General features: G+C 40.7%; 1 protein-coding gene across 11 annotated transcripts in view; it reads left to right on the top strand.

Moving 5' to 3' along the window:
- Window positions 1-25,658, top strand: part of ULK4 (unc-51 like kinase 4) — a 425,848-nt gene that overhangs the window by 140,303 nt on the left and 259,887 nt on the right. For all 11 annotated transcript variants that reach the window (XR_005594699.1, XM_039526400.1, XM_039526397.1 and 8 more), the window contains exons 24-29: window positions 4,425-4,546; window positions 4,852-4,908; window positions 14,836-14,887; window positions 15,113-15,207; window positions 21,954-22,005; window positions 22,105-22,249. Coding sequence is in view for 10 of the 11 variants with exons in the window: in XM_039526400.1 (XP_039382334.1) it covers window positions 4,425-4,546; window positions 4,852-4,908; window positions 14,836-14,887; window positions 15,113-15,207; window positions 21,954-22,005; window positions 22,105-22,249 (523 nt within the window). In the remaining variant the exon portion in view is untranslated. The remainder of the gene's footprint in view (window positions 1-4,424; window positions 4,547-4,851; window positions 4,909-14,835; window positions 14,888-15,112; window positions 15,208-21,953; window positions 22,006-22,104; window positions 22,250-25,658) is intronic.

Genomic DNA, 25,658 nt, shown 5'->3' with positions numbered 1-25,658 from the left:
GAAACCCCCAGGCAGAGGAGAGGAATAAAACTCATCAGCCAAGTTGTCCAAGAAATGATAATTTCTTTTTCTCACTATATGTTAATTGTTGTTTTTAGTAATGGGGGAAAAAAAGGGGTAGCACTTGTAAAGTTTGGTAGGCTTTAAAGTCACCTATTTTTAAAATTTATTTACAAAGACCATGTAATATTTTGTTTCTCCTTCAAACCACATCTGTTCTTTGTTTTCCTGAGTAACTAAATATCAGATGACCATGTATGGTCAATTGCAGGATTGGGGCCTTAGACTGTATATGCTTTCAGGAGGGCCGCTCTCTCTCTCTCTCTCTGAATGTGTGTACATTGCCTAACACAGTGGGACTCTGATCTCGTTTGGGGTCTCTGGGTACTACTGTAATGCAAATAATGACAATAACAAAAATAACTTACTGTCTTTTACATGCAGTTTTCTGTCTTTATTATTAATGTATAATTTTAATGGCATATTTTGGACAACCTCTACATCAAACATAAGTTCTCCACTCTGTTTTCCTTCTCCAGTTAATGTTGGGGAGAGGGGTTGCATTGTTTTTGGGTGAAGGGAGGGCTGTCTTTGTGTTTGGCTTTTATTAAGATTCATTTTCAGATCTCTAGTTTTATGAAAGAGTATTTTCTCTTTACTTGTTTGGGATAATGAAAGAATATATTCTGATTCAGGGGTGAAAGTTATTTCCTCTTATGAAAAATGTCCAAAGTCAGACATTTTGCAAAGTGAAACAAATTAAAAGCAGTTACATTTCTGAGTTGGAAATTGATGTTGGCTAGTTTTTTATATATATTTATTTAAACTCCCTTCTAATTCCATTCTCTTCCAGCAGATGTAGCTATAAACCAAATAGATTTAAAAATAGAAATTGATTTCAAATATTTATTTTAAAAAGTTAAATTAAATCAATAGTAGTCTAGTCAGCCTTAAAAATTGCCATTTGCCTTTAACTAAATAACTTTATTTCTGTATTTGTAGCATTTTAGGTATTTGCTATATAATAAATATACAATCATACTGAAATAATGAGGTATCTGTACCTATTTATCTAATGCAAAATTTGACAACAGGATGACCACTGTATGCATCATAAAATATGGAAAGCCAGAATAACAAGTTAGGTAGATTCAGCATCTCTTGTTTATCACAACTAGGGCTTTGTCATATTATTATAATTTATTGATTCAAAACCAGAAGTACATATTTATTAAAATTTAGGACTATTTATTGAGGCTCACATAACTGGAGAAATGATGGGAAATACATTCATTTTTATGAACAGTATATTGCATTTGGAATAGAATTGTTTGCACATCTCTCCTTTTTTAATTTAATTTAAGACCAGGTTCTGCCTCCATTTCTTACATGGAGTATTAAAGTCAATGAGAGTATTTGAGTAATAAACTACTGATACTACTCAGTTAATTATTATGAATTAATTCTATGGCCTGTTTTATATAAAAGGACAGGTCTGATGAGTCTCTGTTCCCTTCTGGCCTTAAAATCTCTGCAACTGCATATAAGGCTAGCAGAATCTGGCTTTTAATTGTTCAGTGACTATTATAGGCTTGGAAAAACAGGAAATATGTGTACGTTCAAGGGCAGAATTTATTAACTCTCAAAGCTTTGAAAATATTCATTTTTCTTCTTTCTTTGCATATAAGCAGAGACTTTCCCCTGCCCATTGCTTCCATTTTTATGCATGCACTGAAGGCCTCTTGTTTGCCTGAGATAATAGTTCATATATAACAAGATCAGGCAGAGTGGAGTTCGCTGGTTTTCTCACACTTCTTGGTTCTTAAACCACAATCTTCCCCTTTATGATCATATTTTTTATTCTTTTCTCTAGATTAGTTGTGCCTGAGACATGTTTTCAATAACTCAGCTGTGCTCCCTCATTGGCTCATACTAACTGTCCTTTTTATTTTATTTTTAACCTGTCCCTCATAAGAATCCCTGTTGCTTTAGATAACTTTGTGTTATCCATTTCTCTTTTGTGGAAGTACATTCCAGAAAAATTATATGCTCCTTGAAAATGTTAATTTTTATCATCTAGAAATCCTGGTTGAAATCCTGGCCTCACTGAAGTCACTGATAGTTTTGCCATTCAGTTCAGTGGAGCTAGGAATTCATTCACTGTATTTCGAGTTCAGTTTTTTTAAATATCATCCTACAAAAATAATGTAAATGTTCATTGTGTGTATGTGTGTTTAAACTATATGAAATTATATGCAGTATCTTGCACATGATTAGAGTTAATATAAGACTTCACTATCCAAAACCTTCTTAATTTAAATCAGCAGTTCCCAAACAGTGGGTTGCAACCCCAATAGGGGTGGGTTGTGCCATCAGCAGACAGGGTCGTGGGTCCAACAGACCATATTCGTTGTGTGAGGTGATGCCGTCTGCCCCCAGATTTTTCCAGACCTGCTCCACAAATGCCATGCCAGGAGGCTGACATTTTGACCTACAAAATGACGGCCTCCACACATTGTGGCCTTGCGGATACAGTGCATGTGAGGTCATGTTGTGTGGATGCTACCATTTTTGTAAAATGGCTGCCTCCTGGTGTAGTATTTGTGGAGCAGATCTGGATATGCTGGCTGTGCAGAGGTGGCTTTGCAGATTCCATTTATCCATTTGCACCATCCAGCTGTGCAGATATCCAGGTGAGAGACTTGAATCCAGAAGATCCTTTTCAGTAGGCAGCGGCTTTATCAATAGAGCATCCTCTCTGCCTGAGCTGGTAGGAGCCTGTGCTAGCCTTTTCTGAGATAGGAATCTGCAGTTGCTTGTAAGTACCTTAAGACAGGGCCCATATCTTCTTTTTATGCCACCCTGAGTACACTGTTGGCACTCAATAAAGAATCATTGTAACTCGTTGTGTCTGTGCTGCAAGTTCCTGGCTGACAATGAAATTATTCAGCCTCCCACGTAGGTGATGATGGCTAAGCATTTCAACCAGATGAAGGAAAGTTTGCATCCTTTTCCCTCAAGTTGGACATGACAAAGTATGATTGGGTACAAAACCCCTTTCATTGCAAGCCTGATGCTATGAATTTGCCAGCAGCTGAAATCAAACAGCTCATTGAAATTTTCTGCAGTGGATTCTTGTGAGGAATTTATCCCCAACTTTCTCTCCTGGAGTTCTGATTCCCTGCCAAGAGTGAATATCCTGCACTCTCAACATGTGCCTTGAAATTGATGTTGCCATTCACCAGCACATATTTGTGTGAAGCTGGAATTCAGCTCACTTGTGTCCATCAAATCTCAATATTGATCTTCTGTTGATGTTACATCATAGATTAAATATGAAATTTCTATCACACGGCTGGACTTCGAGAAGCTGTGTTGCAACACGCAAGCCTATGTGTCACATTAGAGAGCATTAAATAACATACTTGATATGTAAATTCCTTTAATTCCTTGGTCGCTGTGTTGCGTTGTTGCTCTCTGGGGTCACAGCAAACAGTGTCTCAAAACGGGGTCATGCAGGCAAAAAGTTTGGGAACCCTGATTTAAAGTGAAGTCAGTGAACACTATTTTCTAATATCTTATGGAAAGCTGCTAAATAGGCTTCTCCAACTTTTGATTGCTAAACTTGGCTAGACTGCACAAAGTTCCTGTGGTTCATTCTGATATGTATTTGACTCCTTGGGAGTCAGAAGGGGATGGAGACTTGATTTACAAATATTTCCAGGGACCAGAAATTATTCCTGGTTGTAGGGGAGAGTGGAATTCAGAGTTAGTGTGATTGCAGAAGTTTGAGTGACAGTTGCTTGCCTTGAAAAGTAGTGTGCATGCCACCGTACTATCACATTTTTATGCATAAAACAGAACAAACATAGTAATCAGCCTCAGCTCCTTTGTTTGTCACTTACACCCGTTTGGTACAAAGGAGAAATTAATTTCTCACATTAGTGTGAGATTGTGAAACTAAGGGTTAGTATTTTTGGCAATAAATGGTTAAAATTTTCAGCCAGGATAACTGATATACCCCTTGCCGCTCATTCTGAATTACTATCTAGAGAAGAAAGGTATATCTTCTGTTTGCAAATCCACATGAACCAGAGCAACTTACTGGCAAGCATTAGAGACTAAGTTGTTTGTTGTTTTGAAGGTAATCAGCTGAAATCATTTGGACTGCTCACATGCTTAAAGTTAAGCACGTTTAGGTGTTTTTTTGGATTAAGTCTAGAGTGCCGAGCACTTTGCAGGATCAAACCCTCTTTAAGTAGTTCAGTTTGTAAGAAGAATCAGAAATAGTTTTTCTTCAGGTTAAGCCTGGGAAACCTCATACAGGCTACATGAGAAAAAATGTCAGTAGCCCCTTTGTTTAGTTAAACCAGTTATGTTGAGGTAGACTGAGCTGCATCTTACACATTTGCTGTGTGTTACAGGTGATATTCTTAGTGCCCTCGCTAATGTCTCTGGACGTAAACATCCATCAACAACTCAGGCCAAACAGCTGAAGATGTGCCTTCCCATGATGCCAATAGTTCTTCACCTTGTGACATCCCAGGTAATTATTTTTTTAATTAGAAAACAATGTAAACCACTGTATACTCCTTAAATGCACTTTATGTTGATTGTAATTGGAGTAGGCCAAATTCTGCCTTCTTTACATGGTCAGCATTAACTGAAGTCAGTGGGATTTCCAACTCTGTGACCGAATGAAGACTTGAGCCCTATCTGTGAAGTTATGTTTAGACAACTCTAATGATAAAAACAAAATAAATGTTCTGCTTTTTTAAACACGTTGTAAAATATGCTACATTTATCATGTTTTTAATTATTTACTCTTATGCCAAAACTCTGTTCAAATAGGTATTCCGTCCCCAGATTGTAACTGAGGAGTTTCTTTTTAACTATGGAACTTTGCTTGTAAGTAATAAGTTCAGTTATACTAACATTTTGTATATCAAGAATGTGTATACTCCTGGGAATTAATCTTATACAATATATAGGATAGTTAAAATAAAAATGAGGTTGCCTTTTTTATGTAACTTTTTTATTTTTACTAAATTACATTTGACTTCTTAGCAGAAAATGTATGGTCTTCCAATAGTATATTTGCTTAAAAGACAAAAACCTAATACAATGGCTTTCTCCATAGAAACAGTTTTTAAGATCAAATGTCATGAAGGTTATTCAAATAATGAAAAAGATAATTTAGAAGTTTCATATAATATAACTGAGTGTACCGCTCTGCATACTGTATAATTTCTGATAAATGCATAATTTCCTGAGTGCTATAAAAGATAAACTATAATACCCTGTTTCAGTTCAGTCATAGTTAATAAGACACATGCTTTTTCTAGTTTAAGGATATGACCCATATGAATTATGTTATCATTTTCTCCTTGCCAGTACATTTGCACTATATTTAGTTGATGAAATGCTGAGCAGCATAAACTAGAGAGCTAAGACATTTGTCATGTTCAGCATCTGCTGTCTAGCTTTGACATTAACAATAAAAACTGTACTGGATTTCAAATATGCCATAGAGCACTGTAGTTAAAATGAAGTAGTACTTCTGTATTGTATTGTTAGTTTCTAGTATGAATTTGATAGCCACTGTCAAATGAGAAAAGTGTATTTTAAAAGTTGCACTTCATGATCAAACAAAATATTTTGAAGGACACATTTTCAAAGTGCTTAAATTAGTGATTTATTCACATGGTAGATTGCAAAAGCTCTCACTGCAGACTGGTTAAATTACTGTTTCACTTTTTCTTGTTCCTTAGAGTTTGATGTAGCCGCACCTGTCTGTGGTTGAAAAGATAGCGTTCATAAAGACTGTTTTTAGAACAGTCTCTGATCAGAGATTTTAGGTAGCAGTGTCTGTTTGGCCCACGCATACATTCTCCCATTTCATGCCCTGCAACAGGGTTATATAGCGCTGTGCAGGCAAACCGCCCTCAGTTCCTTCTCAACCACTTCAGCATCATCTGAATTGAGATTACCTCACTTGTATTTTTTTCCTCTTGTTCGAGATAATTAGTTCATAGAGTTTCCATTAGTTCTAGTACTCCCTTTTTCTTTCTTTCTTTTTTTTTTTAGGAGTTTATATATATTTTTTCTTATTAGAATAGCATCCACAATTTTTTTTCTTGGTTGTTTCCTGTGAGGAGCCTGAAAAGTGTATATCTGGCTCCCCTGGGTTTAAACATTGCCTTTCCTGTCAAGAGGCTATCCCAGTCAGTGACGGATATTCATGCTGTATACGCTGTCTCGGGAGTTACACGTCCCTCAAAAGTGTTATTTCTGCCTTAAATTAAAGTAAAGGGCCAGAAAGAACCATGAACTAAAATTGTGTCTGTTTATGATGGAGAGTTCTGACCCCAGCCCAGGGACCCTCCTTGTACAACGGTCCTTGAGAAGGCCTACTCCATCAACTTCTTTGGCATGACATTCCCCCATGGCTTTGAAAAGGAAATCCCTGGATTCCTCTCAAAAAGCCACCAGAAAGCAGACTTTATGTCCCTTGGGTAGAGAATCTACCAGTAAGAGACTATCCCCGGCCAGGTCGACCACCTTGGCACCCGCCGATCTCCAGCTCAGTACCTATGAGGCTGCAAGTTCCTCAGGTATTGTCATTGCCAGAAAGCCTAAGGACTCGAAGAGTTTGGGCCCTGGAAGATTGCTACTGTCGGGTGAATGGAATGCTAAGAGAGAAAACAGCTTTAAAATCAGTACTGACAGCATCCTCTAGAGCCTCGGTACCTAGTACTTCGGCTCTGCAGAAGGCCAGACCAACACCTACTGGTCATTCATAAGCGTAAGAGACCTCCAGTACCATCAGCACCTTCTACATCAGTCACTTCTGCTCATCTTACTTCAGAAGTACTGCCCACCATCCCGGTACCATAGGAATTTTGCTTTTCCAGGGGCTCGGTGGTTTCAGAAATGCCTGAGAGACATGCAGTACTGACAGTCTCCCATAGGTTCCATAACTGCTCCACCTCTGCGAACTGATGAAGAGGAGGACAATGATGACTATTTCTCATCAGTTTCTCACATTTCTGTCCAAGGCTCTCCTTTCCACTGTTAGGGAGCTTTCCACCACTGCAAAACCAGCTTACTGTCTTGAGAGAGACAGCCCACCCAGTTGGTATGGATGCCCTTGGCAGGGGCGGTTCCAGGCCCCAGCACGCCAAGCGTGTGCTTGGGGCAGCATGCCGCGGGGGGCACTCTGCCAGTCGCTGGGAGGGTGGCAGGCAGGGCTCCGTGGACCTCCCGCAGGTGTGTCTGCAGAGGGTCCGCTGGTCCGGCAGCTTCAGTGGAGCTGCGGGACCAGCAGACCCTCTGCAGGCACGCCTGCGGGAGGTCCACCGGAGCCACGGGACCGGCGACCAGCAGAGCGCCCCCCGCGGCATGCTGCCGTGCTTGGGGCAGCGAAATGTCTAGAGCCACCCCTGGCCCTGGGGTGCCCACATCCATGTCTTTTGCACCACATCAGTGGCCTTACAAGAACAAGTGCTTGGAGGCCCCAGAGCAGCTTCCCACAAGGCTCAGTATTATCTCAGATGTTGTTCGACTTATGTTTGAATAATCTACCATATACCGGATCTTGTGAGTTTTATGCAGACGACATATGCCTCGGCACTCAGTTGCACTTCTTTGACATACTTGAGTGATTTGAATGCATGTATGGTGGCTATGGCCAATTATTGCTGGAGGTGCCTGATGTCAAGTGTGTTGGGTGTCTTCCACTTAGATCATGCACAAATGAGCAAAGAGCTGAATATAGTTCTCAGTGTTTAGCAAATAAAGCATGATTCACATACAGTCTATGTAGGCATCACATTAAATAGAACTCTCACATGTTGTGACCATCTTACAAAAACAGCAACTAAGGTCAAAACATGCAACAACTTGCTTGGAAAACTAGCCAGAACGACTTGGTACGCATATCCGAATGGTACGCACTTCAGCCTTGGCACTCTGTTATTCAGCTGCAGAGTGCTGCACTCCAGTATGGGCTTGCTCATCTCACACAAGGACGATCAATGTACAACTTAGTTCCACCAACCGTATTTCAGGCACACTTAAATCTACTCCTCTACCATGGTTACTGGTTCCTCCACCAACTTTGGCATGCAATTTCAAACAGTTTCAAGACTTTATTAGAAGGCTAGCGAACTTCTTAAAAATTCTGCTAGAAGAGGTTAAGGAGTCACAACACAAGCTACTTGACATCCTGCACACATTCTCATCTCTCCACATTGCAAGGCCTTGCTGCACTCAGCAAAAATAATATGGCATACCCCAGCAACAATACCTCTCACCTGTAAGAGCGGGGAAAAAATACTATGTTCCCTCCAAGGGCTCAGGCTTTTCATTTTCATACCCATCCCCAAACTCCCTTGTCATCAGTGCTGTAAATGTACATGACAGACAGCACCATGCTAAATCAGTGCCATATGACAAGGATTTTAAATGTCTTGATTTATTTGGGTGAAAAAATCATATCATCTGCTATTCTATGACTTAGGGTAGCCACTTACCAAACTCTCATGGCAAAGTATATAATATATTAACTACTCCAAACTGAATACCTTTACTGACAACCTTCCAGCAGACCAGAGGGAGCAATGTCAGATGATTACTGCTGAAGGCCAACTCCTTGCAAGTACATCTTTGCAGGCCTCTCTAGCCACTTCTGACACAGCTACTCGTTCTATCTCCACAATGGTGGTCATGAGGAGGGCTTCCTGACTTCAGCTATCTGGCTTTTCAAAGGAAATCCAGCCTACAGTGGAGGTCCTTCCATTTGAAGGATCAAAGTTGTTCATCAAGAAAACTGATGAATCCCTCCACACATCAAAAGATTCTAGAGTCACCTTGTGCTTGTTAGGAATTTACATGCCTGCACACAAAAAAAGATTCAGTAAGTCCCAGATGGTACAGAGATTACAGCCTACTCAAGTCCGTCCCCCCTGCCCCATCCTCCTGAGGCCTTATGAAACCCAGCACAAGAGATTGCAGAAGAATACACCAAGTGCCCCACAAGCATTCACTTCATAATCCTCTATATCTAAACATCAATTTTGGTAGGTTGGTCAAGGGCCCAAATTACCACTCCCATCCTTATCTGTTGCAACAATCTGCATGTGTCTCTCTCTTCGGCAACCACCTTGCTCTTTTTCGTCAAAGCTGGGAGCACATAACTATGGACAAATGGGTGTTGGAGACAATTTCTACAGGATATTCTATCCATTTTACCTACCTACCTCTCTTCTCCCCCGTCCTTCCCTTTTCAGGCACCCTTCTCATGAGCATATTTTACAACCAAAAATTGACTCGCTCTTGAACCTGGATGCTGTAGAATCAGTTCCCACACAATACAGAGGGAGGAAATTCTACTCCAAGTATTTTCTGGTACTGAAAAAAACCCAGCAGTTAGACCTATTCTCGATCTAAGATCACGCAACAGATTTGTGAAGGTTCAGCGATTCAAAATGGTAATTCTCACAGCAATAATTCCATCTCTTGACCAAGGAGACTGGTTCTCAGCTCTTGACCTGAAGGTTGCTTAATTCCATATTGTAATCCAGCCATCCCACAGAAGGTTTCTCTGATCTACTCTGGGTTTGATCGCTTTTAATACAATGCTCTCATTTGGCCTACCTTCTGCACCCCAAATGTTCTCAAAGGTCCTTTCTGTGGTAGCAGTACATCTTTGCAAACAAGGAATTCTGATCTTTCCATGCTTAGACGATTACCTTCTCAAGGCACGCTCCTTCAACAAGGGTTTGATGGTCACACAAAAAGTCATGGACCTATTTCTCTGACTGGGACTACAATTAAATATCCAAAAGTCCGCATTAACTCAGTACATCTGGAGTTCATAGAAGCCTACTTCAATGTAGTAGAAGCCAAAACATTCCTCCCTTTGCACGGATTCAACACTCTGATCAATTTAGTCTTAACAGTCCAGGTCAGCCATCAGACTGTCTCTAGCTACTGGGACACATGGTGGTGGGCACCTTTGTAATAAGCCATGCAATACTTCACATTGGAACAGAGGTCTCCTGTATGCATTTCAACCTAGAACTAAAAAAGTCAGGATTATCTCTAAGCTCCGTCAAGGTGCACTTTGTTGCTGTCACGGCCTTCCCTCATCAGATAGAGGGTTATTCTGTTTTTGCTCATCCCACAACCAGAGGGTTCCTCAAAGGTCTAGGTAATCTCTTTTCACAAATCAGATGCCCCACACTGACATGGGACCTCAATTTTGTCTTCCGGTGTCTAACAAGATCTCCCTTTGAACCCATGGCCACTGCTCCCTTCAACATTTCTGTGAAAACTGCCTGAAGAATAGGAGAGAGAAGGGGCTCTAATGGCATACCCCCCTTTTTACTGTATTTTTTAAAGGCAAGGTCACATTATGACTGCACCCCAACTTCCTACTGAAAATATGTACTTCCACATAAACCAACTTATCCACTTCCCAGTTTTTTCTGAAACCGCACCAAGAAAGAAGAGATGCAACATTGCACACACTCACTGTAAGGAGAAGACTAGCCTTTTATTTAGATAGGACTATGACCTTCAGGAAATCTCCCAGACTATTTCTCTCCATTGTGGATAGTTCTAAGGGATCCTCGGTCTCCAAACAAAGAGTCTCTAGCTGGATATCAAGCTGCATTACTACTGCTATTGGTCTCACAATCTTCAACATCCTTCTAAAATATGAAATCACTCCACGGGATCCCTCTCTACTTCCATAGCCTTTATCTAAAATGTTCCTGTTGTAGAAGTACGCAGAGCCGCGACTTGGACATCTGCTCATGCATTTGCTGAACATTATGCAGTCACTCATGACTCAGCGTCCAATGCCATATTTGGTTCCAATGTCTTATCTGCAATTCTAGACTCTATACTGAAGCCCCATACTTCCCATAGGAGTACTGCTGCAGAGACCTAGAATGGAACACCCATAGGGACACTACTTGAAGAGAAGGTTACTTACCCAGTGCAGTAACTGTGGTTCTTCGGGATGTATGTCTCTATGGGTTCTCCACTACTTCCCCTCCTCCCCTCTGCTTTAGAGTTCTGTCCAGTGAGCTCTAAGTTAGAGAAGGAACAGGGCAGTTCACCCATTCAGCACTATATAGCTCTGATGCAGGGCATGAGATGGAGAGAGTGCATGGGCGGGCTGAATGGACACTGCTACCTAAGATCTCTGACCTGAGATGATGGGGGTGCAAGCATACCTAGAGTGGAGCACTCATTGGGGGGACACACAGGGCCGCTCAGAGGATTCAGGGGGCCTGGGGCAAAGCAATTTTGGGGGCCCCTTCCATAAAAAATAGTTGCAATACTATAGAATACTATACTCTTGTGGGGGCCCCTATGGGGCCCGGGGCCTGGGGCAAATTGCCCCACTTGGGTCCCCCCCCGGGCAGCCCCGGGGACACATCTTGAAGAACCACAGTTACTGCACAGGGTGAGTAACTTGCTCTTCAGACTCTTCTCCCATCAGACAGGATAAGCCTAGAGCTTCTGCACCTGACCACCTACTGGCAGAGATTATGGATGGCAAGGATCAAGCTATGTCGACTTTAAAGTAGGAATTTTGGCACTGGACTTGATTTGCCTACTGTCCCTCTTCAGTTAAACACAACATGAGGATGGTTAATGATATCCTGGAGAGCCATTCAGAACAGACTGGTGTGTACCAATTGACACAATTCAGTCAGTGCAAAAGCAGCACAGATTATGGATTTTCCAAAATGGTCAGATGTTAGTTTGTTACAGATAAACAAAACCCTCTCTGTAAAAAAATTAGATGAAAGGTAGTAGCTTTCTTCAAATGAACAGGCAGACATAATGCTAAATTGCCTTTTTCATAGAAAATTAATGTATTTTGGAGGTCTAATAATTGTTCTTTAAGTATGTGTCAGTGTGGATCCCACTCTAGGGACACGTGCTCTGTGCACTCAAGACTGAGGGTTTTTTTTAATAGCAGTGTCTGTTAAGGCTGCACATGTGCCCTGTGCCACCTCATGTCCTTCATAATTCCTTCATTGTAGATTTTCACAGACAACACGACAGCCATGCACTACATGAACAAGCAAGAGGGCACCTGCTCTTTGCCCTTCTGCCTGTAAGTCATCAACTTCTGAAATTGGTGTCGTCAGAACAGGGCAACATCAGGATTCAGCAACAAGTTAGCAGGCTTCCTGAGCAAGCAGTCTGTGACCAGCCATGAATGGCCCTTGCACAAATGCATTAAAGAACCAATATTCCATTAGTGGAGATTCCCCACAATAGATTTTTCTGCCCCAATGGTAATGCAAAATGTCATAACTTTTTTGTTCTAGAAGATGCCTGAGTCCAGATTCATTACCAGATGCCTTCCTCCTTCAGTGGAATAGAGGCTTGTTTGTATGCCTTTGCATAATTTCCCCTGATTCCCAGGGTGAGTCCCACAATCATTCTAGTGGCTCTTTATTGGCTGACTGATCTACTGCAGATGTCCAACCTCCAATCCAACTCCCACGCTACCTGGAACTTGTCTCACCAAACCATGGCCAGTTACTCCATCCAGAACCATTGTCACTGCACTCATGGTGTGGCTGTTGGATGGCTCAGTAACAGATAATGCCTGCTCCCTACAGGTCCAGGAAATCCTGTTTCAAAACAAAATAACATCTTCTAGATAACGTATTCTTCAAAATGGAAGAAGTTCTTGAAACAGGCAGTCCAAAAACTCCAGATCTCATTACCGAAGATCCTTGACACCCTTTGCAGGCTGGTCTTCTGCTCAAATCTAGTAAAGTCAGCCTCTCAGCAAATTTAGCTTCTCACCCATCTTTCTCCTCTCTAGTTGGTCAGGAATTTTTTTATTTACATTTTTAGGAAAAAATGATTTATTTGTTGAAACCTAAACTGAACTGAGGCAAGTTTTGACAAATATCCTGACTCAAATTTCGGGGGAAGAAGTTTTGAAATAATTGAAATGGGATATTTCAGCATATTTTAAATGAAAAGTTTCCATTTTTCCAGTCAAAACAACTTTTTTTTGTTTTGAAATTTTAGAAATTTGAACTTAAAAAAAGGGTGTGGGGAGGTTGAAATTGAAATGAACATTTGATTGATCCAAATCAAAATTTTTGGATTGAAGTGAGATGGGAAAAAATTTGAAATCTCAAAAATTCTCTCAGGATGGGAAACCCGTTTCCTGCCCAGCCCTAATCATCTCACCCTATGCTACTGAAATTTCTTAAAGGGCTACTACATGCCCACCAGTCAAAGAACTAATTCCTGCCTGTGACCTCAATATAGTCGTCCTTAGACTCATGGAGTCTTTTTCAGAATGCTCCGTACATCACCTCACTGGGAGGGTGAACCTCCTAGTCTCTCTCACTCCAGCCAGAAGAGTGAGTGAGCTTCAGGTGTTTATGGCTAAACCTCCCCAAATGACGTTCCATAGGGACAAGGTGGTGCTAAGACCTTACCTGAAATTCACCTCCAAAGTGGTCTTAGAATTTCATCTGAACTAATCCATCAGCTTGCATTTCTTCTTCCTGAAACCTCATTTGGCACTGGGAGAAAAGAAATTACACACCCTAGATGTAGCCAGGACTCTGTACATTGACATGAGTAAACCATTCAGACTGTCACTCCTAATGGACACTGCTTATTAAAAAAAAAAAAAATCTCACATGTGCATTTACAGTGGGATCCACTTGACAGTATCTCAAAGGATCACAGTTACTTTAAGGTAAGTAAACATTCTTCTATGACCTGCTCTGTAATAGTTTAAAAACAAAGCTATAATGCTGTTATTGTAGCTAGAAAACTCCTGTATGCATTTCTTAGGTATTAGGGAAAAGGTAGTATGTTCTGGATGCACTTCTAACAATGTTATAGTAATACAATTTATCATTGACATCCTCAGGACATAAATTGAAAGTTCTATGAAAGTATTGTATAGCTTTTACCGTAATACTGTATAGAAATGAGGTGTATAACTTGAAGGTCAGAAAGATGATGCCAAAGCAGTACCTTGTCTGTGCAATAAAACTCTGACTTGATAAATATAAGTAATAGTGTATTAAATTCTGCTAAGAATTATTCCTTCTGTGGCAAGTAAGCATCAATAGCATGTCCTTTGCATCCCCAATGAAAGATATATACATGCATAAAAGTGAAATCAGAAGAGAGGAAATGAATTAAATAGCCCAAGAACAGTGGGAATAATTGTATCATATTTACTTATCCCAAATCATTAATATTTTATTCTCACTGTTCCTCAGAATGATGATTTATTTAGGTTATAAAGTATGCCTTTCTCTATGTACTCCGGCATGCAAGTGCATCCATACAATATGTACTATGTGTGGAGATCAAAAAGATGGCACAAATTACAGAAAATTACATTTTCCAGAGGGTCTTTGGTCTTTTTCATGAGCTATTTTAACATAGCAGTATCCAGGAAAGTTCAAAGTCTCTTCTTAGAAAATGCAGGCTCTGTTACTAATAAAGTACACTATTTAATTGCTTCATATTTATCTGGAAACTTCTTGACATTAGTCGAGTTAATGGGCCTTGTTGTATAGTACTTTTGAGTATGCAGCACCTTTACAGAACTGCAAAATTGTTATGAAAACTAGAATACAAATGCATTCAACTTTCATATATGAAAAATATTAAATATGGTTCAGGATAGCATAGTTTTAATGAGGATGCTCCGAGAGGGGTGGGTGTGTGTGTGTGTGTGTGTGTGTGTAAAACATTTGTTACTCTTTGTTTCTAAACTCGTTTTGAATATGTATATTGAATTTTTTTTTCCTACAGAATTTTATCAAATCAATAGATTCAGGAGAAACTAACTTAGATGGAGCAATAGGTAAGTTCATCTATGGCATTCCCATATCTTTATATGGATGTATTCTTACCAGTGGTGCTGGAACAATGTGTATAGTGGGGGTGCTGAGAGCCATTGAACCAAATGGAATGATGGAAACCACTTCAAGCCACAGGTGTGGCAGCATCCCCAGTACCCCTAGTTCTGGCACCTATGATTCTTACTGTAGCATGTTATAATGAAAAACAATTATTCTTTTATGAACAGGTCAAGCTGCATCAGAAGAACTAATTAAGACCACTTTATCAGCATTCGAAGTAATAACACAGCATCCAGTCTTGTTGACCCTCCACCACTCAACAGTAAGTCCTGACAGCACATGAAACAATTGCATACATACTGTCTGAATTCCCACTAATAAACAGAATGTTTCAAGTAGTCAGTAGTTATTAGGGTCATGACTTAAAATACGTATGGTCAGAAAATAGAAAAAAGTTTTAATTATTTTTTGATTGAAAAAGATTTGTTCATTTATAGGAAGATCTAAATTTAAAAGGTGAACAGAAATGTTTAGGTCCAATTTATTATGTCCAATCAGTTGAAGAGGTGCAAAAAGAGTCAGATATTTTGTCCAAAATTAGCTCTGGAAATGTATCTGTTTTTAAAATGATTTTGTATGTGAAAAGAACTGGATTGACCACTTGAGCCACAGAACAAGAACAGCACTGAACATCTGTGGAAGTTTCCCCACTTTGTTCTGCCAGTATGCCTTAACCACGACCTGAAGAGAGCCACCTCTAAAAGTAAAAGTTGTTGTTGTTTGTTGTTGGTTTTGAATAGTGTACAGTAAGCAACCCACAATATACTGGGTGTTTGCCAAACAGTCAAGAAAGTCTGGTCCTCCCTACTAGGAGTTCAGAATCAGATAGATAAGTAGATAGAGGTTAAGGGAAGTGGAACAGGGATATACAATTTATTTTTAAGTCAACTCAATTCACTGTAAGCAGAATTGCAGAAGCTGTTCTTGAAGCGGAAGTTAAATAGAGATCTGGAGTGACTTCAAGTGAATGTTATCTCAGATGCTTAACAGCATGTAAATTCATTGTTAGACACCATTCCAAGAGCAACTACTGTTTAAGATAATGGTTCTGTGCTTTTTAGTGTGTCTTTAGTGTGACCTCCATAAAAGTGATGCATGTTTCTTTCAAAATGTTAACTGAAATTTCAGTACCTTCTGTCAGTGCATTATATTAAATTATAAGGTCTGTTTTTTCTGAAATAAATTGCAGCAAGAAGGCAGGTGCCTTTTTAATATACATATTGTGACAAAAAGTGAGGAGTGACTATCCCACTTCACTTCAAAATTATCACTAAGCTGTACTTTCACTGTGCTGTAGCAATGTCCACCAAACTGCAAGCTGGTTTGCTGTGCAGTAACTTGACATGTAGACAGACTCTTCATTTGTTTCCTAGCTCTGTGTAGATCAAATATGCTGCAAGAATCCATTTTAGTTCCAGCCTAAGAAAGGGCAAAGTCATGTGGGTGTTTTTTTTTTTTTAATTTAACCAAACTTTTTTCACTTTAAAAAATATTCAGTTTTTATTCAGGTATTTTGCAAAGTTTTGTGGTAGTGTTTACTTTATCCAAACAATCACTGTCAATAACCAGAACTAATTTTTGCGTCCACCCAAATGCTTGTTAAAGTTTATGAAATATGGTACTTCTGTATACAGACAGAATCCTTTCCCAGTTTTCAAATGGATGTCTTTTTAAAAAAATATTTATTAACTGAAAATAACTACTTCCATTGCTTATGAACAATTAGTTTTGAGAAAATAATCTGTCACTTGCCTGCTTCATTTCCATCAATAAGTTTTCTCTTTCTCCAGACCAATACTGGTGTCCAACAAATGGCCATTCAAACCCCATATATGGGAAAAGTGCCCTGAATTTAGTGTGCTAGGTTGAAGAGATCTGTTTGTCCATCATAACTGATTGTCTGTAACCACGTCTGCTGCTAATTGTGTGAACTGTAATTAGTTTACCATTTGCAGGGTCTAGTGTGCTAATTATTTTGTAAGGTACAGCTTACCATTACTGTAGAGGAAAGTGCTACTCCATTTTACATGATGCATGCAAAAATATTTTTAGAAATACTTTTACTCAAGGGATATCTTTTAATTGCTGCAGGTTGGGCATGACTGGAATCTATGAATATAAATGCCAGCACCCAAAGGAACTTAATGCTTTTTTGAAAAGTTGAAGCAAGACATGTTCACAGTTCCAGATCAATACTTTAAATATAAAAGTGGTTAATAGGATATCCTTTTACTAGCCAGAAGTGTGTATCTTCGATAGGTCCCAGAGGTTAGCATAGTTCCTTTAGACAAAGTTGCCTACCATCAGTGTGTCATGAATAAAAAAATAAGCTAAAGCCTTCTTGAGTGGTGCATAACATTTGCTCCATAACAGCAACACTGAAATTGTTTTAGTTCCCAATAGCAAATGAAGAAAACATGGTGTTTATCTTCATTTTAAAAAAGGTTAATAAAGTTTAAAAATAATGATGTTATGAATGCTTTGGACTGACCGGCAACAGTAGGTTGACTTTCAAGCACCATATTCAGTTGCTGTGGACATGGTGACAATACAATATGATCAAATTCAAGTTGTTAGTTGAAGAGTTTTATTTCTAAAAGTGAAGGAACATGTATTGTTAGTAGGGTTAGAATAAATGGGGAATTACTTGGAATTAATCAAATGAAGGCCAGTACAGAACAATTTCTATGTGGAGTGATCAGTTCATCATTATTCTGTCTCTGTAAATAGCGCTTTTTATTTTAAGACCGTTTGTGATGCTTAGGGAGTTTGAATGTTGTTAACAAAGGGTATGTCTATGCTTCGAACTGAGGGTGGGATTGCCAAATTGAGGAGACATTGAGCTAGCATGTTAAAAATAGAATGCAGCCAGAGCAGCGCAAACTGCAGGAAGAGTTAGCTGCTCTGAGTATGTACCTGTCCAAGCCCCCGGGCACGTACTAAGGACAGCTACCCCGCTTGCACTGCTGCAGCTACATTCTATTTTTGTATATTAGCTCAGTGAAAGCTAGCATGAGTATGTCTCCTCAAGCTGGGAATCCCGGTTTGAAGTGTAGATGTACCCATAATGTTGCTAATCAACAGAGTCTTTAATATTTTTTGAGCACTGAATTTTTCAGGTGTATTCTGTACCTTTGTACACAGACTCCTTGGTCCGTGTATACAGAGTATATCAAACAAGAACATTTCTTTTAAACAAAAAGAAAAATCTTCTTATCTACCTATTGGCCTAGTACTTTGTATATGGGACTAATCCACACAGGGGAATAGATACTCCCTGAAATTGCTTAATTTCTATTTGATTCTTGCATGTCAGGGATTTGTTTCCCTGTATGTCCACAGAATAGGCGAGGGATCCTACCTCTCCCTAAACCTCACAATGAGCCACCAGAGACCCTGCTATCAAGCTATCACTGGCCCTCTGGCTTCTGCAGGGGTCACTCTGTCAGGAGAAATCCTGACCTCAGGTGCCCAAGTATCTGTCCATCCCTTCACTCTTTCAGAGGCTTGCACAGCATAGGAAGGAAGCAGTATATCTTACTACAGGGGTCTCAAACTCAAATGACCCCGAGGGCCGCATGAGGACTAGTGCATTGGCCCGAGGGTCGCATCACTGACACGCCCCCTTGCTGCCCCTGGCCCCACCCCCAATCCACCCCTTCCATGAGGCCCCGCCCCTGCCCTGTCTCTTCTCCACCTCCTCCCCTAAGCGCGCGGCTCCCCGCTCCTCCCCCCTCCCTCCTGGAAAGTGCTAAGCGCCACCAACAGCTGTTTGGTGGCTTGGCGGCGGGGCACTTAGGCGGCGGGTCCCGGAACAGAAGGGGCCCCCCACCGCCGAAGACCGGGCTGCGCTTCGGCGGCGGCGGGTCCCTCTTTTCCCCACCCCGGCCGGTCCCGCTTCCCACCCACCCCGGCCGGTCCCGCTTCCCTCCCCCACCCCGGCCCGGCCCGGCCCGGCGGGTCTCGCTCCCTTCCCACCCGGCCTGGCCCGGCCCGGCGGGTCTCGCTTCCCTCCCCCACCCCCGGCCCGGCCCGGTGGGGCTCGGTTCCCTGTCCCCCCCCCCGCCCCGGCCCGGCCCGGCGGGTCCGCTTCACACCCAGGCCCGGCCCGGCCCGGCAGCTCCGCTTCTCCCTCCCCCTTACCCGAGCGCGTCTCGGCGAGGCCTGAGCTCGTCCCGCTCAGAGCCGCGTGGTGAGGCGGGGCTGTGAGCTCCACGCCGGCGCAGCTCAGCCCAGAGCTCCCAGCCCCGCCCCTCCCCGTGGCTTGATCGGGCGGCTCAGCGCTGACGGAGACTCGGCGCCTATGCACCGAGGCTCCAGGAGAGGCGAGGCGGGAGCCTCGCTTTCTCTTGGGGGCCCCTGCGGGGCCCGGGGCAAATTGCCCCCTTTGCCCCCCCCCTCTGGGCGGCCCTGGGGAGCTCCGCGGGCCACAGGGAAAAGCTCCGCGGGCCACATGCGGCCCGCGGGCCGCATGTTTGAGACCCCTGTCTTACTACATGTTCTGTCTGCAAGTTTTGTAAAGGAGGAAGAGGGGATAATGCATCAGTTTTTGTACCCTGCAAAGCTTTGGAACTGGAACCCCAAGAAGCCCCCGCATAGGGGGAAAGGGAGCATGCTATCGTGGCAGCACACCTCCGTTTCTGCACCCTTCCCCTCTACATGTGCATAGACTCCCTTTCCTCATACGTATGTGGAAAAGAGTAGATGAGCTCTTAGGAAGCAAAGCTGTCTGTCCCCTTCATGTTCCACAATATTACAAGTATTCCCCTCCCTACTATATGATGGAAGACTGACTAACCTTTTCTCCTGCCTGAGGTGTAGGAATCCAGTCTTGTCTATTGCATATAAGTTCTTATAATGTCTTCATCATTTTAGTATCTGGGCACCTTCCAGTAGCATATTACAAGGTGTGTTTGTCATCTGTCATATATGGTTTGTTCTTCCTCTCATTCTCACCCTATTGGGGATTTGTGCATGCAGTGTAGTGTTTTCTTTTGGTCGGTATATTTTGTTGGTGATGGTGGGAAGGTGGTGGTAGTGCGTAATTCCTGGGGGAGTTCATTCCATGCTCTTGAACTGGCCCCCAAGAAAGCTCTGTGTCTGGCACAGATGAACTTTACACTTATGGTTGAAAGTTCTGTTGTGACTGAGGGGGAAAGTTGTCAACTGTGAGCTTCATCCTGGATCTTTAGGCTTTTCTCTTTTTTTAGATATGCTGCACCCAGGCAATAGAGCACCATGAAGATAAGGACCAAGACATTGAATTTGACTGAATATTCTATGGGAAGACAGGGTACAGAGTAGAGGAAACAGGTTTGGTAGGGTCACATTAGCCTGTGTTGCTGAGGAGACACATTATAACATTCTATAGTAGATGGAGTTTCCTAATGGCTGATGTGTGTTGCATTGGTGTAGTCCAGACAGGAGGTGGTGAAAACATGTATAACTGAGACCAGGTTATTGTCTGCCATAATATGATGGTGTTTCCTAGCCAGCCAGAGATGATAGCCGCATCTGTGAGTAATGCTTTCTATGTGAGAAGTAGCATCAGCAAGGAATCCAGGAGCATTCCTAAACTAGGATCTGAATTGACCAAATGAAATATATTCTTTCAACTAAAAGCAGCTGTGTTAAGTGGTGGAAAAAGTGATCCCATACACTCTTACACATCTCACAGGTCTGTTTTGAGACTTGCTTAGTTAGCATTTGTAAAGCATTTTAAAGTCCTCTATTGAAAGGAGCTATTGGAGTGCTAAGTCATTTCATTACTGATTCTATTATATATGTATTGTAAAGGCTATGAAAGATTTCATAACGATGAAGTATTGAAAAATGCACCTTATACATTATTAAGACTTTGAGTACTTTATGAAATGAAATGACTCTTCTCCAAACAAAAAATTGTTAACCATTGTAATATGCCATTTTGGTAACATTCAAATAAATTCAGTGGAACTAAACTGATTTATACTAACTAAGAAGCTAGCCACAAATATATATTTTTTAAAACATCATATCTTACATTCTGTTCAGAGCAATCGAGAAGCCCATCTTGTGGTAGCATGCTCAAATCATTTTTTTTCTACTAGATTTTTTTGTGTGGTGGTATTATCCTGAAAGTTCTTCATTATTTGATTTGTGTAGTTTACTGAAATGATGATTAACTAGTAATATTAACTTCTCAGTTTTAGGATCTGTGACTTGCCCTGGATGCTCAAAATCAGTTTGCTGTATTGTTGCTTCTGATGATTTTCATCTCTGCTCCTGTTGAGTTTTCCATTCCCAATAACTTTTTTTTTGCTTGTTAGAAGGCTGAATTTGCATAAAATTGAGGATGAAAATAAGCTGTCATTCCACTAAAGAGGGGACTTGATATATCAGACTGGAATATATTGCTCAGTGACTCTAGGGAATATAGAAACATTTTATTGGAGTAATTTTTTTCAAAATTCAAGACTTCAGTCTCTAAATCTGAATCTTAATGGGACCCTTTGGATGACTGTACTGGAAAGAACCAATGGTTTATCTAGTTGAAATATCCTTTCTCTGAAATTGATGATGAATGCTTCAGTGTGGAGGGTGTGAAACTTGCACAATGTACCTTAACTATCACTGGAGGAAATTTCTTCCTAATCCCATTTGATGATTAGTTTATGGACTGGAGCATGGGGATTAATACACTTAGATATTAAAGAAGCTAAAATAAAATTACCAACATCAGCACCAAATTCTGCTTTTTAAACTAAAAAGAATTCTCAGTAAATTGTGCCAACATTGATACTACTGGTTTTGATATACACATGTTGTCATCTATGACTTTATAGTGATTTATTAGAGCAAAGTGAACTTGATGGCCTAATAAGTGTGATTATGGATGGATTTCCATGATTGTTCATCCCTTTGATTAAAGAGTCTAGCAGTGGAATAAACAGATTATGTATATATCTCTGAGTTCTATTTTTTCTTTTTGAATGATCTAAACCAGATCTTTTTAATGCTCTGTTTTAGGTTGTGGACTATATCCTCCCACCCTTAGTTTCTTTGGTCCGTAGTCAGAATGGTAAGTACATGGCCACATCAACTAAAATTTCCATGAATTCCACATTTTGTTTTAATTAGACTTCAGTGTGGTCACATTCTTGGCACATTTATTTTCAAGTGGAATGGAGACTCTTCAGCTTGCGGTTGCTTTCAGAAACCACATCACTGCTTGTGAGCCACGAGGTCATGGCTGAGGAGAAAGAGGAGAGCCTTGACTCAAACAACAAGCTTCTGTGTCTCATTAGAGATTCATTGCTGCCTCAGTAAGTACAGTACTGCTGCTCTAATGGAGAATAATTTGATATACAATCCATTTTGACTGTATATTTGTTTTAAATACCTTTTTGATTTAAACAAAACTAAAATAGTAGTAAATAATGAAGAATTGGTGTCACAGATTTTTCTGCCAGATGTGTGCCTACAAAATCCATTCAGTACTTGTGATGGGATCCCCGGGGTACAACTGGAAATATGGGACTGCTGTATCCCTTAAACTCTCCAGCCTGGGCTGTCTCTCTCAGTGCAATGCCAGTGACAAACAGCAAACCCTTCCAGGGGCTGTGATCACTCAGCCATCAGCATGTGGAGATTCACACCCAGCTAAATTGTAGGAATGCTCTCTCAGCCACTCATGAATCATAACGAGAGAAGCGAGGATACTGGATGATTAGAGGAGGAGGGGAATGATTTTCAGAAGTGGTCCGGCAAATCTTGCTTAATAATATAAAGCCCTCCATCAGAGTGGCCTATTTGGCCAAACAGAAGGGGTTCTCGATGTGGTTGTTAGCCTGGGGAGTTCAACCGAAAATGGTTTGTATCCAGAACAACTCGGAGTACCTTTTACACCTTCAGGTTTCTGATTTTTCACTTAATTAGTTGAGAATGCACTTGGTGGCAATTTTTGCATTTCACACACCCATCCATGGGAAATCAGTATTTTCAAACTCCATGGTAATGAGATTCTTGAAAGGAGTCATTCAGCTCCATTTCAGTCTCAAGAACTGAGACCCTCGCTATCCAGTTGTATGGAAAAGGGGGATTTAATAGTTTAATTTGTGCTGACTTCATTTTTAAAGGGGGCTCTGTCTGGCCTACTTTGTGTGCGCAACTGAAGCCTGCAAAAAGTCTGGCCACATTCAATTGATTCAAGTGAGGGGTTCTCCCAGGTGTTAGAATTTTGCTCTATATATCTGAAATGCAAAAGGGCAGCGTTAGAGAAATGCAGTATTGGCAAAGAACAGTCATCATTTTCTTCTCATGTGCTGTATACATGAATGGCACCCTCTACTTGAGTCAAAGAATGGTAATTTCAGGTTAGAAATGTTAGTGTGTTTGTAGATTAGCATGTTATTTTTTTCCCCTACCTTTCATTGAGTGGAATGTTTTCATTTCTTTCTGAAGGACATAAATCCACACTGTGTAGACGCCAAGCATAGAAGTTTATTACACACAGCGCTGGCGGAGTGTCACCTTGCTTATTAGGCTCAGAGACACTGTCAATCAATTGATTATAATAGAATATATAGATTTTCCATGGGCGGGGGAAAGTGACAGGGTAGCAGTTCCACACCCCGAGACAGGTTTTGCAGCAAGACAAGATAGCACATTAGCCAATGGTTAAAAGGTTACATAATGTCTCCACCCATGGTCTCAAGTTAGCAAGTTAACATTTAATTAATACTTTGATAAAATGTTATTAGTATAAAATATATATGTTGAATTCTGATTTGAGGTCCATAGGAATGGAGCAACTCCTTTGATTGTCCAACAGGTACACTCCTAGGGGTTAAAGCAAAGAAACAGTGAAAGTATATGGCAATAAAGATTGTCCCCTTTATGTCTTAAGGCAGGCATTGGTCCCTGGGAAGGGAGGTGGAAGGATGCCATATCTTATGCTGACGTGCCAACTTTTCATAAACTCAAGGTTGGATTTGTGGGAAGAGCGTTCCCTACAGAAGAGACTGACACAATAGGAACAGGGATTCTTTGTTCAATTTGCAACTCTGAATAAGACACAGTTATTTAGTTCTTAGCTCCAACACCTGGCAATTTGCTGACCAGTCCTATTTTAGCAAAACAAGATTATCTGTTTACCCCAGCTTTCTCTTAGCTAATCACTGTTTGCTAGGCCTCTGATCTCTTGACCAAACTCTGAACTTTGGGTCTGAGAAAGAGCTGGCGCAATCCATATACCAGGTTGTTATATAAAATGCACATGGATTTTAACACTTCACTTTCAGTTAGAGGTTTTATTTTTCCTGGGTATTTGGTAACCAATACAAAACTTTTGGAAATAATACTATAAACAGGGATGGTTGATATGATTTGTATTAAATAAAAACTGACCTAAATTTTCCTCAAACTCAGATCACACCAACCCTTTTTCATATATGAAAATATTTAATCTCTTAAAATACAGAAAATAATATTTCTCATTTACAAATTCCTCTGCACTTCCTGGTTTTGGTTGAGATCTCATGTGCTGAAATGTGATTAAGAATATCATGTGGTTGTTCTTGCCAGATTTCCAGCCCAGTTCTCCAAACTAAAATCTTGGATCGTTCAGATAGGGAGGAGGTAAATGTTTAGAGTTTTTAGTGGTTAAAGGAACTCCAAAACCTCTGGGTTCCCTTGACACTATTTATATGTGAGAAAGATGGCAATATAGCTCTTTACCAGATTATAGCTGAAATTTACCAAATAATTATTTTCATCTCTAAAAATGGAGCTGTATTAGTTTGTACATTTCTTCATGTGATGAAAATATTAGTCATAGATATTCACATTGTAATGACTTAGGAGCAAAGAGACTTGTCCTCCATATAAAAGGTACAGCACTGGGATGTATGTGATTCATAAGTATATATACTTTTCCAGAAAAAGTTCATCATAATTGCCACAAAAAGAATGTTCATTTTAGCAGTTCTGGGTTTTTTGTGTGGTATTTGGGTTGATGAATCACTTGGCTATAGAATTACTTAGTACGCCAAAATATCTTACCCTAAATAGTTCACTTATGTTACCTTTGGGGGAAAAAACTGGAGTTTCAAGTAAAAACAAATAATTAAGACTGATTTAATTGAACACATGGGAGATGGAGGTTAAATAAATATAATGGTAATCATTTGTTTTTTAAATAATATTTTTCTATGGATGTTAACAAGTTACCAAGTATACCTCAACCCCGATATAACGCTGTCCTCGGGAGCCAAAAAATCTTATCGCGTTATAGGTGAAACCACGTTATTTCGAACTTGCTTTGATTCGCCGGAGCGTGCAGCCCTGCCCCACCCGCCCCAGAGCTCTGCCTTACCGCATTATATCTGAATTTGTGTTATATCGGGTTGTGTTATATCGGGGTAGAGGTATACCACATTTATAAGCATATATGCCTAAAGTTAGGCTTCTGTATCAATATTTATTAATATTGTTATGAATTACCTGTTTTTGAGACCTAAATCCATGGTTTGTGCTACGAAGTCCAGATTTTGAGAGCTAATGTAGGTGATTATCTTTAGGCTCCCTTGTTTAAAAATGTAGTCCCAGCAGTCCTTGGGACTGTGATAGACCCAGGCCAGTTGGGAACAGCAAAGTAGTAGAAGGGAGATATACTGGCCACTGGATAAGCAGTTTTCTGTTCCCTGTGTGACCAGAGCAGGGGCTGCTCCAGGC

The sequence above is a fragment of the Mauremys reevesii genome, linkage group 2, assembly GCF_016161935.1.
Source record: "Mauremys reevesii isolate NIE-2019 linkage group 2, ASM1616193v1, whole genome shotgun sequence".
Lineage (NCBI taxonomy): Eukaryota > Metazoa > Chordata > Testudines > Geoemydidae > Mauremys > Mauremys reevesii.
Note: the sequence above shows the minus strand (reverse complement) of the source record. Positions and strands in the feature narration are given on the sequence as shown.